This window comes from Pollachius pollachius (assembly GCF_949987615.1).
Source record: "Pollachius pollachius genome assembly, chromosome: 12".
NCBI lineage: Eukaryota > Metazoa > Chordata > Actinopteri > Gadiformes > Gadidae > Pollachius > Pollachius pollachius.
In genome coordinates, this window is record NC_136945.1 from 16133303 (window position 1) to 16150802 (window position 17500).

Consider the following 17500-nt stretch of genomic DNA (forward strand, 5'->3'; position numbering starts at 1 on the left):
TATAAATTATTATGGTGCAGAATCAGGGCGAGAGAGAGAGAGAGAGTGAGAAGGGTATGTGTGGAAGCTGGGAGAGAGAGGGGGTATGGTGTCGAAGTTGATGGAGAGAGAGAGAGAAAAAAAGAGAAAGAGAGAGAAAAAGAGAAAGAGAGAGAAAGAGCGAGAGAGAGCGCAAGCGAGAGAAAGATATGGTATAGTGTTGGGTTCAGTGTGACCCCCTTAATTCGCAGCCTGCTCTGTGTTGGAGGAGTTAAAGAGCTTTAAGGAGGTCTGCCAGGGGGAGAACGGGAGGGGATCAGAGAGAGAGTTGTCACAGCTAAGGACAGCGCTGCTACAGCAATGTCTACCCCCACACACACACACACACACACACGTTCATGCTGTGCATTCACTTTACTATACTATGTAGGACTACCTCGGCTATATCGGTTGTTTAATCCATGTTTTGTCTCTGTTTAGTCCTCAGAAAGTAGTGTGTGGATCAATATTTCCTTCTACTACGACTGTGTTCAATATGAATTTAAGTTGTGTTAATGTTGGCCAGCATCTAATCTTCTTGTTGTTCAGTGTGTCTGTTTAACCAACAGGCTTTTTCATTTTCGTTTGAAATCAATACTGACTGTTTAACAATGTTATAGAATTATATAATGGTACACATTACTGCTGACATTGATTTATCACCTGATATAGCCTAGGTATACATGGAGTGAGTGTACAGTGTGATCCATGTGAACCACAGAACCATATTTGACATGTTCAATAGCGCGTTCAAATGCCGTCCGTATTTTATGGCTTTGGAGAGTTGAGGAATAGCGGCTTTTTAAACCACATTTTATTTTGTCGTTTTTTTAAGCAAACTCAAATACAGTGCCTTAAAAAAAAATCCTCATGACTGTGGAAACGCTGCATTTTACATCTATTTATATCAATGTGCGTCAAAAATTTGGCTTAATTTCGACCCTTTAGTCCTTTTATACACATGCATCCACGAATGCACGCACACATGCATGCATGCACACACAAACACACACTCACATTCATAATACAGCCATACAGTCATACAGTAGTACAGTCATCACACCACACTTTCATAATCAATTCACATTTGACCAACCCCATACTGTCATAATCGATACCAAACGTCCACAACACAACTATGGACGTCCTTAGCACGCTTCCACTGTTTCAAGAGCGAGAGGACTGGAGAAATACGTTTTTTTGTCATTGGCTTCTCTATTAATGCATTTGAATAATTCATGTGCAGCGGAGCTTACTGTTTCATTAAGAACATGTGAATAATTTTTTGTGCTAGGAAATGGTTCTCTGGTACTCCCAGTCAGAAGGAAATCTATAAACTGATTGTCGCGCCGGGTGCAACCTGAGATCAGGAGGAACGATATTATGATATAAAGATGATATAACTCAAGCAGCCGAGAGACTATAAATCAAACGGATTGTACTGGAGGGAAACACATCTTGTGCTCAACCGCCCTACGTGCGCATGCGTGTGTGTGTGTTTGTGTGTGTGCGTGCCTGTTTGTGTAAACAGGTTCTGTAGGACATGTCCCATGTGAGAGCTGGTAAATGAAGTGCAAGTCTCTCTCTCTCTTTCTCCCTCCCTCCTCCTACTCTATTTTTTCTCTCTTACTCTCTCTTTCTATCTCTCTCGCTGTTTCTTCTGCTTTCGCTCTACCTCTTGCTCTCAGTCAATGTCTCTCTCTCTCTCTCTCTCTCTCTCTCTCTCTCTCTCTGTTCTGTTATTTCGGTCTAATCTAACCAACCCGTACCGATGATGCATCCCACGTACTTAGAGGTCTGTGTGTAGCATTGAGCATTAGCATTAGCATTAGCTTTAGCGTCGCCCGAAATGTAAACAGACAGTGTCGCAGTGACCCAGAGCCACCTTACCCTGCCCAGCTCCTTGTCCTCCAGGGCCAGCACCCCGGTGCTCTCTGTAAACAGCTTCACCTTGACAGCAGGCAGAGGGTGTGTGGTGGTGAAGTCCCCCTGGGTGCCCCACCTGAGGGACGCAACAACACTGGTTAGCGAAGAAGCAGCAGCAGCAGCCTGCCTGCCACACACCCACACACTCACACACACACACACACACACACACACAGACAGACACAGACACACACACACACACACACACACAGACAGACACAGACACACGCACACACACACACACAGACAGACACAGACACACGCACACACACACACACACACACACACACACACACCAGGGGGCCCTTGATACTCTTGAGTCGGGGAGAGAGCATGCACATGAGGGAAGAAGAGGGGATCAAAATGAGAGACTGCTTTTGTTGTTGTTTTTTTCCTTTTTTTTCCCTCTGGCCTGTTCCTGGCCTCATAGTAGAACATAATAATAAAGCTATTTTTACCCAGTTCAAAAGGACAGCGCATCAAATTAGAGAGACGATGTTTGAACGTGATTTGAAGACGAGGTTTGCTGCAGGTATGTCAACATTACACATCATGAAATAATATTTGATGTGTGGTCATTGCTTGTATGTGTGTGTGTGTGTGTGTGTGTGTGTATGTGTGTGTGTGTGTGTGTGTGTGTGTGTGTGTGTGTGTGTGTGTATGTTGGGTGCCTGTGCGTGTGTGTGTGAGTGTGTATGCGTTTGTGTGTGTGTGTGTTGCGTTTGTCTGTCTGTGTGTGTCTCAGTCTGTCTGCCTATCTGTTTGTATATGTGTCTGTGTCTGTGTGTGTGTGTGTGTGTGTGTGTGTGTGTGTGTGATATGTGGCCCATGATCCAAGTAAAGGATTAGGGTTGGACAGATGATTTCCCTACCCTCTTCCTGTTTTACGAGACCTCGATGGCCCCCAGAGACCAGTTCCAAGAGTCAGGTGGTGGATAACACCCCAGGACCAACCAGTTACCTGCTTGATAAATGGGCCAGTGTGTGTTTGTGTGTGTGTGAGTTGATGAGTTTTTGTGTGTCTGTGTGTCTGTGTGTCTGTGTGTGTGTGTGTGTGTGTGTGTGTGTGTGTGTGTGTGTGTGTGTAAGCAAATGTATGTGCGTGTGTGTATGCGTGTATGTGTGTGCATGTGTGTGTATTTGTGTGCATGTGTTTGCGTTTTCTGTCACTGGTCCAAGGGCCTAAATTATGTAACGCTGCATAATTCATGCACAAAACGACATGGAGAAAGAGTCTGTGAGCTATAGAGCTATGGTAGAGAGAGCTTCTGCCGCTGTGGACGGCAATGTCTCTGGTGGGCTGCGCTGGTTAGAGAGAGGGAGAGAGAGAAAGAGAGAGTGAAGGAGAATGAGGGAGAGAGAGGGCGAGAGATAGGGAGAGAGTGAGAGAGAGAGAGAGAGAGAGAGAGAGAGAGAGAGAGAGAGAGTGCCAGAGTGAGCCATTGTTACAGTGTGAAGGTGACCTTGACGATCACATGATAAGACAGGTCTCCTAATAGAGATGAGGAAGAGGAGGAGGAGGGGAGGAGGAGGAGGAAGAGGAGGAGGACCTCCTACCAGAGGCTGCAGAGGACAGGAGTCTTGCGCTAGCGCGGCTATTCATCCAGATGAGCTGTGTTGTTTCGCCTCATACATCAGCCCGGAAAGGCTTCTCTTTCTGTTTAATACGTTTCAGAGTGCGCCCTGTCGACGGGAACTAGGCTGCCAATAGAAATAATCACCAGCGTGTCGGACCGTCTGGTAACACTGGATCAAAACCCAAGCAATTGGAAAAGCGAACGGCGCCGGACCATTTAATGTGTAAATATATATTCATACTCGAGTATGTTTTATTCACTGCACCTTGAGCCATTAAGCGTGCAGCTACACACTACCACGTTGCACTCCTCTGGGTGGATGACAGCTGTCCTGCACCAGGGCATTTCTGCCCTTTTGCACATTGGCATTGTGCTCGAAATTGTACCGTACAATGACAATAAAGTCAGAGCTAATCAAATCTCATCTAATCTAATCGCGTCCAATCTCATCCCACACGCAATAAGCAGCTTCCTGGTTTCATGGCCCATCAAATTAGCATTCAGCAGAATATAAAGGATATAAATCATATTGAGGATGTACTCAGTATTTAGATCTATGTTAATATCTCTATAAGCCGACCTGCATGTGTGTGTCTAGGCTTGTACGTGTGTGTGTGTGCGTGCGTGCGTGCAAGGCCATGCGTGTGTTTGTGTGTGTGTGTGTGTGTGTGTGTGTGTTCGTGCATTGGTGTGTGTGCTTGTGCGTGTGCATGTGTGTGCAAAGGTGCATAGGTGCGTGAGCATGTGTGTGTGTGTTTGTGTGTGGGTGAAGGCCATACGTTGGCTTGGATGCCTCTGCCTGGTCAGTCTGCAGCTTCTCTCCTCCCTCCACCTCCATGGTGCAGTAGACTATCCGGTTGGGGGCCAGAGACTTGAGGCCCTGCACCTCCATGATCACCACCTGCCCCGGGGCCCCAGCGGGTTCATTAGTGTTAGACGCGGCATTGAGTCTATGAGTCAAAGATTGATAAGTGAAGGGAGAGAGCAGAACTGTCAGGTGATGAACTGTGTCTGCTTCCCTAGGTCCCTGGGGCCTAGCATTAATGATCCTGGTAGATGTAGAAATAAACATGCATATTCTAAGTATGAATATTGTACAAATAAATATGTACATTGCAAATATGAATATTGTAAAGAATAAATATTTATACTGTAAAAATGTTAAATAGATGACATATACACCTGTATATATTATATACACAATTAACATAAAAAACAAGCTGATTTTACCCAGAGGTTCCAACTACATCATTTCATTACAGTTTCGCACACTCTTACCCCTAATTATGCATTACTTCCCATATTCCTTTGCATATATTTTATGTTTCTGTATTGTTGTACTTATAATTGGTTTAGTTTCAAAATTAGAGTCATTTTCACTGTTCAAACGTTCTGGGTAGATGTAGTTAAATCACCTGAAGACGTTACAGAACAATCTCAAATGCTTGCATCATTATTATGATATTGTATTATAATTATGAATACTGTGATTATTGTATTGCATCTGAAAAGCACAAAATGAAAGAAGGCAGTCAGAAACTCAGTCTACAGCCTCCCCAGCAGATTCCTCCCTGTCACCGACATAGCGCTGCATTGCGAACGAGCGAGGTGTGATTAGCAGAGCTCAGTCTTGATATCACTGGGATGACTCATGTTTCATGTTCAATCCAAGGTAAAGAGGTTTGGTGTCTTTCCCTCAGCTGCTTGCCTAAGACCCCAGTGCTGCTCATATTGGCTGTTTCTATACTTAGTCCCGAGCTGAACACACGGAGACTTAACTCTGGTCCCATCAACCCAAGTCCTCTTTCTACATGCACGTCTGGTCTGAAAACCACGAAGATGCAGAATTCGATTATATGTCCTCCTTGTTTTCTAAGCTTCTACCTCAGGGCCGGGCTAACGGCTGACGACCCGGGCGAAACGCTAACGCTAATGTGCTTTTGTTTTCGCTTTTTTTCTCCCAGTATTCTACCAAGGGCCAATACGCCAAATGGCTAACATTAGCATTTTAATTAAATTAGCATTTGTATGTCTGTTTTAGATTCACCAACATAACCCTTGTCTCCCCCCCCCCCCCCCTCCCCCCAGCCTGCTGTGTGTGTGTGTGTGTGTGTGTGGGGGGGGGGGGGGGGGGGCGTTGGCTCTGTACCTCAAGGGTGAAGGACAGCACAACGTCGGACTTGGACAGCGTGTTCTCGTCCTCCTGGCCCATGTCGATGATGGAGGTGTTGTGGCCACGCTTCATCTTCTGCAGCTTGAACTCCCCTCCCTTGGACACCGGCATGCTCTCAAGGTTGGCCATGAGCTGGTTCACTGACGACTTGAGCTCCTCGATGTACATGGCCTCCATCTCTTTGGACACGAACTTGGGGAACTTGCCCCCCTGCGGAGAGAGACCACCAGTGGAGGGCGTGTGAGTGGGGGGGTGATTGTGACGGCACCGCGGCGGAACTAAAGGCTCATTTATGGTTCCACGAAGGTTAGCATCTTTGGGAGGCGCACGTCAGGCCCTTGCGGTGTATGCACGGAGAGTCCGCAAGGACGTAATGGGCCCGTAAATCCCCTTGCGTTGAGTTGACGTGGAACCATAACTAAGCCTTAAAAAAAACTCATCACACACTTTATCTTTATTGCTTTTTTGTTTGTTTGATGTAGTTACCCTGGCGATCTGGTCCGCCATCTGCAGACGTCCATCCAGTTCTCTCCGGATCTGGGCAGCCTGCTCATCCAGGTTGTCCAGCTGTCGAGGACCACAGAGGAGAGGGACCGGGTCAATATCATCCATGGAAAGATACTCAATCGAAAAAACAGATTCAATTGTTTCGCTTGTGTCACTATTGAGACCGAATCGGTAAAAGTGGTTTACGCGATGATGTCCCCCTTTTTTCGACATTGTTGAGACTTCATTGTTGAGTCCACATATTTTGTTTACTCAAGAAAAGATGGGATTGGTCTATGATTTATTGGCCGCAGGGAGGGGAAATAGTAGCTGCCTCCACATGACAGCAGACAGGATTCAATCACATCCTCATCTTCATCCTCATCTTCCTCATCGTCATAGCATCATAGCCGGATTAAATGAGTGAGACCATGCATAGCGGAATATGGCCGCGGAAGTCGTGGAACCAAATGAGAAGCAGTTAGTTCAGACTCGCTGCCATCACAGCTATGAGTTGAAAACCAATTTTAAAAAGTAATGTTTTCTTATTTTTTTTACTCATTATCAATGGAATAACTGTTGCATCAAATTGAACATTTGGTGAAATTAGGGCATTTATTTTCACTTTATTTATTTTTTATCATTAATTTATTTTCTTTGTCGTTTCATCATCGGAAACGACAAAAGGAAATCATTGTTATTGAACATGACACAAGGGCGAGAAAGGTTTGTCTAGACTTGACTCTTTCAGTGTAGCTTTGTCCTTGAGAGCAATGACAGCCGTGCAGTAACGTTTGACTGCTGCCTGATTAATGCAGGACGGATTAGATGAGGGTCACAGAGGGGAGCAGAGCAGAGGGCCGCTGTCTCCTTCTGTCGCCGCGGACAACACTTATGTAGTCTTTACTCACGGCAACGTAGAAATACACCTAATGAAACCCATCAGTCCCATCAGCCACTCAACCAGTCAGTCAGCCACTCAACCGGGAAATCAGTCAAGCAGTCAGTCAGCCAGGAAGCCATTTAACCAGTCAGTCAGTCAGTCAGTCAGTCAGTCAGCCAGTCAGTCAATCGTCTGTCAGTTTAACCAGTCACTTACTTGAGGATATTTTAACTTTGGCCAACTTCTTTATTTTAAAACCATACCAAAATGCAAAGAGACCAAAGAAGTAGCAAAGGAACAATTAAAACATCTCTGGGAGTAGTTTTCCTTTTAAGTCGTTTTTTGTCTTTTAAGTAAATCTGTTCTTCGTTTGAGAAAACAAACCTAAAGTAGTTAAACCCACTGAGCATCTGAACCACGGAAGTATTTAAATAACTGGATCCACAGAGCAGCCCACAGCATCATTCATTTCAATGGAGCTTCTCACCAGCTCCACTGGCAGCTAAAGCCTGTCACCGGGGGAACGACGTGGCTGTGTGGGGAGCATGCGCATTAGGAGGCTGCTACTCATGCATGTCCTCGACACCAAGCTGACGCATGTGTTTATCTTATCTCTATGCACACATATCTGCATAATATTATGCATATGAAAGCTCTCTGGTGTCCGTTGGTAGTCCGAGCCGTGTTGACCCATCCCGTTTGAGCGGACCACGGTTGCATGCAGGTAGAGAATAGCAATCTCGGAACCCGTATCGTCATGACGATGATTTAGCTTTTTATTAGCTCTGCTATCTGTTTATAGAGATTAGATGTAATCTTGACATGAAACTTTGTAAAACAATCGCGGTCGCAGACGTCGTCCATCAACTCCAACTCCGTTCTCGGGTCTGAAGTTGCTAATCGGACAATGACCATTGACCGGCGCATGGAAGAGGAAGTCTTATCCAGGTTATCCGTGAATCGTTATTTGGCTAGACCGAAACCCCTAAAATACTGCTTGTTGGCCCCAGATCTAAATCATCGGCAGACGTTAAGCGATGTTTTCCTGAGATTGTTGTTCAGGTAACGTGAACCCCCTCCCCAGCACAACACAGTCGAAGCTAGTGAGCGTGCTCAGAACACATCTGGGGCACCAGGGTTCACGCCATTCCTGCAGTAGCCAGGAGGAGTGTGTGTTCGGATGTTGAAAAATTATTAATCAAAAAATAATAACTAACAATTTAATATGTGAGCCGGTGGCCATGTTTAGCATGTAAGTGGCGACCAACTTTTAGCATGTGAGCTGCAGTCATGTTGAGCATGTTAGCCGATGGCCATGCTTTGGCATGAGAGTGGAGGCCATTCTGTAGCATGTGAGATGCAGCCATACTTTAGCATGTGAGTGTTGGCCATGCTTTAGCATGTGAGCTTCATCGTGCGTTTCTGTAGCGCTCTAAGTTCCTTTTATCTCCTGTGACTGGGACACGCGCCAGAGCTGAACTGTCTCCGCCTGATGCTATTTCCCCCACCGCTATTACATTAGCAGGCCTTGACTCAAAGGCTTTACTGTATTGATTCCCTGCTCCTTGCTGCAACCCTGCCCAAGAAACAGTCAGCAGAAGTCACTGTGCCGCTGCTAGCGGCTAACGGCTAGCACTCCGGCGGAGGTGCTGGAGATGCTGACATGAGGCTGACATTGAACGCTGAGAGACTGCACCCAAGAGAGATATAACAAAGGTTATAGTAGGGAGGTTTGTACGTATAATCTGCTTTATAGCTGTATATATATGAAATATATATGAAGTAGCCTACAATGCTCTTTGATATCTCCAGATCATATTTCAATGTAGCGTGGAATCACCTTATTTTTAAAAAACACACACTGCTAGAATTGTATTGTGTTACTCTGTTATCGTACAGTGGTACCATTTGAGTAATAATCATTTTATATGCACATAACATAAGACGCAAAAAGATTGCATGTGCAGTTCTGAAAGGACCATGAATGCATGCCTTCCCTTTAAGTAACCTTAGGATGTCTTCTGTACCTTCGATCCTATATGTTGGTGTGCATGTAGTCATCTTGAAGGCCATGTAGTTAGGCTTGAGCTAGATAAACCGATAAACCCTTCAAGCACCGTAATGATCTGCATCTGGAATCAGTGCAATCTGCTCTGGTAAAAGGCGTCTGCTATTCTGCTAAATAGTTCATACAATATACTTACCACAGCACGCATGTTTGTGCTATGTATTTAGCCTTCAGTTTTACATAACCCACAGTAAAGCCCAATGAATAATTCAGATTGTCCATAAAGTACTGGTTAGAAAATGTATTGCATGAGGCAATATAATCACAATGAATAATGATGTTAGTGCTACCCCTGTGGCTTTTAGTCCTGTTTTCTATTTTATTCAATATTGTATAACCAATCTTGAATTTAGACAACGTTATCGGCTAACAAAATCTTATAATAATAGTTTGATCATTATTTTTTTACGAGGTCCTTTTAGAAAACATATTTGACCCTTTCTCCATATTTTGTTCAAAATCATTGGAGTGGCTGGTTTGTGGTATTTTTAGTTTTATTGCAAATACAGCACTGAATTGAGGCCACTAAATAAACCAGGTCGTATAGTGTTCTATGCACATCTAAGTAATGTCAGAAATAAGGGGCCAGCTGGCACTGGTCATTTTAACTTTTTTCTGGGTCCTTTAAACCGTGAGATCAGTCACATCAGGTTATGAATGTTTATCAAAGCTGTGTTAGAAATAGATATATCAAAACAACATACATTGAAGGCACACACTCTCTCATTATTATAAAACAACAATAGTAGATATAATATGTGTTCCATGAATGTACAATACAAGGACAATGCATTTTGATGGACTCTTGCGCTATCCTAGACAAACCCGATCACCCCGTAAAGCTCCTAGCTCCTAGAACGGGTACCTTCTGAATCACAATTAATAACACAGCAACACTGAGACCATTTCAGAATCTGCTCATTTATATGAAATGATAGGATGAAGACGGGGCCAGATGGCTCTTTGAGACGGAAGACTCGGCAGTGTGTGACAAGTGTTGTGCGTTTCCAGTGTTCGCCGCTGAACAGCCACCCGGCCACATTAGCCAGAGAAGCTGTTTAGTAGAGCACATAATCAGACCCAGCCACCAGCTGCAGCTCAACGCCTTTACTCCCGGATCCGCCACGGCCATACAAGACACACTGAGAGAGTCTGCCCCTCGCCCACACGCACGCACGCACGCATGCACACACACAGACGCACAACACACGCACAAAAACACACACACACACACAGACATGCTTCGTCTTCATAGATTTTCCTCTAGATTTGTCCACCGCTATAATTGCAAGTGGTCCTGATGCTGATTGCAGTGCTATCTCAGCTCTGTTCGCCTTGCTTCTCCCTCTCTCTGTCTCTGTCTGTCTCTCTCACTCTGTCTCTCTGTCTCTCAACCTCTCTGTCTCCCTCTCTCTGACTGTATCGCCCTGGTTCGTTATCTCCCTCCTCTCTCTCTTGCTCTCTCTCCTCCTCTCTCTCTCTCCCATACCAGCTTGTCAAAGCGCTCAGAAGAGCTGGCCCACTTTTTGGCGACAGTACAACGCCCTTTGACCTCTGACCTCCACTCAGAAGTGTCAGGGTGACACTCGGACAAGACGGAGAAGAGAAGCAGCATCGTCCTTGACTGTCTGACACATCGCTTTCGCGTCTGCGTCTGTGTCTACTGCCGCAACCGCAAGGGCACAGCTTCATTGTGTTCAAATAACCAATAATAATAATCATAGTGATAACCCGCCTACTGCATAACCAAACAAAACATGCTCACACAGAGCATGTGCTTCGTTGCCATTATGCAAGGCAGTAGACAACAGTATCCTCAGCAGATGATTCTGCACAATATGTGTTCGCAATAAAGTGACCTTCATTCTTCCAATAACAGACACATATTTACTCCTCAGTAAGCAGACACAGGCGGACTCATAGGTCCCTGTAACTCCCCCCCCCCCCCCCCCCCCAGGCCTTAAAGGTCAGGGCTTGCATCGTCCCGGCAACACGGAGGACACTAGCGCTAATGTGGGAGCGCCGACGTGAGTGGAAGTGACAGCGGCACCGTGGCGGGCCCAAAGGTGAGCCCGCCTCAGCGTGAGCCGAGCTGACAGCGGGGGACCAGGGCCGTCACCACGGACCCCACCAGGTGACTCAGGGTACTCAGGTGGAACAGGTGACGGGTTGCCAGGTGACGGGTTTCCCGTGGACAGGTTACTAGCTTGCGGGGTTTCCCAAGTGGAATTGGTTCCCAGGTGAAAGCGGTTCCTAGGTGGAACTGGTTCCCAGGTGATACCGGTTCCAAGATGGAACTGGTTACCATGTGGGAGGTTCCTAGGTGGAGCAGAAATTACAAGTGAGGGGTTCCCAGGTGACCAGGTCCCAGGTGAGGGGTTCCTACAGTTCCCAGGTAAAAGTGTGTTTCCAGGTGGAATGGGTACCTGGGCCAAGTGTTCCCAAGTGGAATGGTTTCCTAAGCGACTGGGCCCAAAGTAAAGGATTCCCAGTTGGACATCCCGTCTGTGATCAAACTCCACCATAATCCACATCGGCCATATTTATTAAAACACATGCAGTGCATTGGTCTCCATCACACTAGCTATACTTTGCTGAGAACATCTCCCTAATTCCATAGCATGCTGATGCAGCCCAGCTAGGCCATGTGCTGCTATTTTCAGCTCGGAGGTGGGTCGACATGAATAGCAAATGCTTTCATCCTCTTCCCATCATGTGTGCAGTGGAGCAACTCTATTACACCATGCTATCAGCTACAGGCAAACTAGGAACAGACCCAGGCCTCATTTCACAGCTAACGGTTGCTGACAAGACAAATTAAGAGAATATATGAATAGAACCTGAAAGTGGAATAGCGTTTGAGCGTGCTTCTTTCAACCATCAAGCCCAAAGGCACTGATTGGAGGTCCTATTGTGGGCAAATTTGATTTTGATGTGCCTGCGTCAGATTCTGACAGCATGGGCAAGGTAATTTAATCAGCAAGAGACTTGATATTTTGGAAATGGTTTCAGCTACAGCGATAGTTCATCCGTGTGGATAAATATTCATGATAACGATAGCTGAGAATGAACTGAAGGATAATTCAGTCAGCAGTTTTACCAGCCATCCAGTAAAATCCCTTTGGAAACTGTAATGCATTTTATTCCTGAATGGTTGAAGAAAATACTGATTCTTAACAAATGGGCAAATCTGCTGTGCTTCTATGAATGCCAAATCCCCTTGTTTGATTTAATTTGTATTAAAAGGTTTCAAATGGATCGGTTCTTGGTTCATTCACGTATATAACCTCCAACTCTATGAAAATTTGAAAAATCCACATTTCTAACATGTAATAATACTACTACAAATAGAAAGCGTTCTTGTTTTAATAATTCAATTCCCCGGCCTGCTTTAGTCCAACTGATCTTCCGGTGCAAACAACTCCTACGCACGCAGGCTTTCATCCACACTGTGATTCATACATGAACAACAGGGGGAAAAAGGAAAATATCGTCAACAAAGGCTGATACAGCAGCTACTGTCAGCACCGACTTCATGTCAGGGTTTACTCCGCCCTTTACGGCACAAAGCCTGGTTAGAGGCGCACTTTGTTGTTCTGCAGAGGAAGGGATTTCATAATCGTGGCTCTTAAAGCTCAAGTGAACTCTTCTGCTTCACTTTATGAGCTGGACGTGTGTAATCTGCCCCTGATCAATGTGTATCGGAGGTTTAGCGCCTGTACGACAAATGAGTGATTGAATGGTTTGGCATGTGCTGAGCAGTGAAGGAAGAGGCGAGAGAGAGCTGATTGTTTCTTATGTTGATACAAAACATAAACAATTCAAACTTGGCAAATTATCATTATTATTATTAACATTTACACTTTGCCACAGGCTGGCTTGCCTGATCACGCCTAAACAATTCATGCCTGATCCAAAATATTTGATTATGTCATTATCGCAATAAAGAGCTAAATGTCTATGGTTCATTCTTAGGCAGGTGTTAAAACGTTGCACTGTTGGCTGTTACCGGATTTTATCCAATTAAGGCTGATTGTGTTTTCATTACAAGCACTCCAGGTGTTGCACAAATGATCTATTGGCAAATTATTTAATCTGCCTCTATAACTACTACATGAATACATTTCAACAGCAGGCAGCCAGTCACATTTAGCCTCAATGGAAGCAAACTCTTTAATATAGAATACATACAATATTCTATCCATTTTATTTGGTTGTGCCATTTACTACACTATTATTTGAGATCTATAAATTCATAAATATCTTGATCAAAGATGATGCAATGTAAGATTAAACTGCTAGTTATAATTGTTCCTGTTCTGCTCACTGTTGTTTTCATATTGGCACAGTGCTTTGTCTAAAATGCTCTCTGTTGAAAAGGTTATGGAACAGGTTAAGATTTAAGTTAAAACGGTTGTCGTCTTTAATGTCAAATCGTGTAAAAATCTGGTTTTAGAGAAAGGGCCTACGTCTCTGAATGCCAATCTCTGACCCTGAAATGCTAGCCTTGCTGCTAGCGAAAATTAAAACTAGGTTAGACGCCTTCAGATAACAGTGATGGAAATGCACGCTGCAGTATTTTCCCTCAGCATTTAATCCCTCCATTCAAACAGTAGAATGTTTGGCTCTATTGATCTACCAAATCCCAGCATTAAAACCAACCTCAGTATTCTCTCGTTTTACCATCGACCTTATCACACATGTTCACATTTCCCCTCCGAAACCACGGGACATAACATCAATGCTTCCATAATCTCTGCATGAATGAAGTCATTTCCGGAACCCAAACAGCAGAGAGAAACGACTGTGGGATTCAGGATGCAAAACAAAATGAAGGTGTAAGTTTGTTGTTGTGTTTAAACAGCTACAGGGATACTAGCTTGCCAAACCCCATGCCTGTGAGAAGATGTCTAATCAAGCTCCTGAGTAGGAACGCATTAGTGTTGTCCTCACAAGGGAAGCTGCTGTAAAGCTGTCGAGCAACAGTTAGATGTGATGTCCCCAAAGCCCTACCAACCCATCCCCCAACCCACCCAAGTAGACCCCCATTAACCTCCTAACCCTCAAGCACAGAATCTCTCTCTACTCGCTGCCGATGCGGTCCTATAAGCCAGCGCAGAGGAAAAAAAACGCATGATTAATAATGCAAATACGTCCTCCGGCGCACCATACATCGTCTCCTCCCCGAACAACAACAACAAAAACAACAAAACCACGTGACACATCGTCGCCGTCGGTGTTAAAAAAATCAAGGGCTACCTGGCAGGCTTGGTAGAGCAGCTGGTGCTCAAACTTCTTGATGCCCAGAATGTTCTGGAACATCTCGTACAGCTGGTCCTTGCTGAGGATGAGCTCGGAGGCGGCGCTGGCCGTCATGCGCTGTTGGGCCTTGCGAGGGTCCTCATCTCCGCGGTAGATGCTGTCGAACTTGGCCATCCAGGAGCTGAGCACTGTCTCCTTGCTCAGGCCGTCGATCTCGGGCAGGCTGCGCACGCGCTTCTCGATGTGCCGCTTGAAGACCTCGCGGCAGTCGTTGGCCGAGAAGCCACCGCTCTGCACCATCTTGGCCACACGATCGCTCTTCAGGAACACCTGCAGAGGGGCGGGGGGGGAACACACACACACACGCACACAGACACACACACACAGTCATGTTGATTGATTGATTGATTGATTTTATTGGACCATTTTGTAAAATGTGAACAGCGCTCTGTGTCATGCCTTAAAATACATAAGTAGTCAGGGGATGACGCAATAAAGCCCGAAGGCTTATTTCCATTGTGTTCCCTGAGTACATGTTGACCCACGGAACACCCATAAATAGAGGCTGGACTATTATAGTTATAGTGACAAAACTCACTATAACCTAAATGGACTTTTAAATGATTTTATTCTTGTATTCTATTATACATATTTAAATATCTATTATTCAACATTATTCAGTAATTTTGAATTCTAACAATGAAAAATGGTATTTACTACGATAGAGTCGATGCAATTATCGAAAGCCACTTGGAGTGAGTTTTGTCTTTAAGGAACAGGGATGGAGCATCGTGCTCAGACTGCAGTTACGGGGGTTCAAACGCAGTAGCTTCAAAGCCCATCCTTCCTTCCCCGATATAGTTCTCATAACAAAGACATTCAAGATGTGATGGATTTAATTCACATTTAACTGGGCCTTATCACTGATATCAGCTGACAGCGGGCAAAGCACTGCGTATTAGGCGTTAGAACTTTATACAATCAAAAGTTTGCCTCGCTCTCCATCCGCTGGCTCCTCAAGCGCTTGCTTCAATGAGCCTTTGATTGCAATCACTGAAGAACGGGCGGCCGGCGGCTGCGTATTAAAATGCTCTACTGGTAGTGGAAGGGCTCCTTGTGAAGATACAGCACAGGGTCCGCATTTAGCGTTCAACCTTTTTTTTTTTCTTTTACAACCTTTGAATCATACCACTGTAGGTCGACAGGGGATATTAAAACGTCCAAGTCATTAGAAAAAAAAAGCTAATAAAAGTAATTCTGCCACACGTTGCTATAATTCATGCAGAGTTGTATTAAAGCAATCTGTCAGTGTAATGTAGTGAAACACGGCAGGAGGATATACATCAGTCTAGACTGTCTGCACTGCAGTCAGCGTACCCTGTCCATCAGATGGATCCTCGTCGTTTACTCGGTCTTTACTCTCCTCCACGTTGGGTCGTGGCAGACATTTGCACAGAAGCCGAAGCAGCCTCCACTAACTTCACGTGTCCCGTGATAGATTTGGGGTTCCAGCGTAAACTAACGAACACATGATCATCAGTCAGCCCTGTTGCTCCATGATGTGGTGAACCGTGAGCGCAGACTGATCCCTGTTTGCGCCCGATAACGTTCCGCTGAGTACGGAAAGCGTTGAATCTACATTTATTTAGTGTTCCCTTTTTAATCGAGTCGGCTAGCAGAATAGAATAGTCTGTGTTTGCAGCGGGGACCGCGGGTTTCTAGGCCGATGGGCTCTGTAATGACAGATTATTATGGACACGGGCAGGCTGTGGGTAATCACATCATTGGTGATTGCAGTTGTCACCAAGTTTCCATCACAGATAGCGGCCCACAGAGAAACCTTGGCAGTGGAGGACTGTTATCAGCAAGCCTGCTGTACTGTCTGTGGAATAGACTACAGTGCCACAGCAAAACAAGCCAATTAGCTTCACGGATATACACACATATATATATAAATATATATTTATGTACTTATACTAGACCTTTATAGAAGTTGGGAGTCTGCATCTTGAGTAAAAAAAGGCAAGAACCAAAAATGAACTATCCTGGAGGTAATGATGCATTTATTGGAGCATCCTGCAACACACCACGCGTCCAACAAATAACAGCAGGGGACCACAGCGTTGTGGTCGTTTGTAATTGGTGTAAATTAGTGCTAAGTGATGACACTCATTATTGAAGAAAATGGTCATTGACCTCACTTGGTACTCATTTGACGGCCAACTAATTTGAACACTAATTGGAGGCCAATTGAATAATTATGATAAATTAAGACAAACTGAAAATAGCGTTGTCCCAATTCGTATTTGGTTTGGTTGATCGCAAATTATATACTAAGTTAAAGTAGCAATGTATAAAACTTCAACTACCTCGTAGCATTAGGTTACCTCGACATGTCTGTAGTCAGTTCAGATCAATAGTGATTTCAATAATGTCATGGATATTATCACATTATAAAACTGATCATCTACAAATACGAAATGCTAGCCAACCCGTACCTCTTTGTTTCCAAGAAATGTGCTATCGACGCTCCAACACCCAGCCAGCCGAGCAACGCTAGCTTGTGTCAATCTTACACATTGCAACATTCATTTGTTTCCAATTCTGATGCTCGACTGAGGAATGAGCTAAATCCGGTCAACAGACCAAACCATGATGGGAAACAGCACAGTCATTTCCCTGAATGTCTCTATTGTATACTGTATCCTATTGCAAACAAATCCTCTCACACATTTTCAGCAAAATATAAATGTGAATATTGTTGCTGTTTGGTACACTCTTAATCTGCCAATTGAAGTGCCCTTTGGATAGGGAGTAAAAAGCGTTTCATATTTACCAAGTGTCTAAATCTTATATTCAAATAAAGTATCACCATAACAGAATTGCAATAGACTCCTAGTTTATGCAAGCAGAGGAATAAATTAAACAAAAAGACATGCAGACGCCAGAAGACCAAAGCAGAGAGACAAATGGTAAAGCTTTGGCATTCAAATGAAACCCCACAGCTTCACAGTGCCTATCCTGCCTTAATGACCCCTGTCCTACTCTGTGTTTGGGTCATATTTCCAAATGACGTCGGGGTCTTTAATACATTCCATTACCAATCA

The 17500-nt window shown here is 44.7% G+C and overlaps 1 protein-coding gene across 8 annotated transcripts in view; it reads right to left on the reverse strand.

Moving 5' to 3' along the window:
• Window positions 1–17500, reverse strand: part of LOC307084072 (calcium-dependent secretion activator 1) — a gene marked incomplete at its 5' end in the record, with an annotated part of 62430 nt that overhangs the window by 31817 nt on the left and 13113 nt on the right. For all 8 annotated transcript variants that reach the window (XM_079748222.1, XM_079748221.1, XM_079748218.1 and 5 more), the window contains 5 exons: window positions 1909–2020; window positions 4301–4422; window positions 5671–5904; window positions 6181–6261; window positions 14391–14723. In XM_079748222.1, coding sequence (XP_079604348.1) covers window positions 1909–2020; window positions 4301–4422; window positions 5671–5904; window positions 6181–6261; window positions 14391–14723 — 882 coding nt within the window. The remainder of the gene's footprint in view (window positions 1–1908; window positions 2021–4300; window positions 4423–5670; window positions 5905–6180; window positions 6262–14390; window positions 14724–17500) is intronic.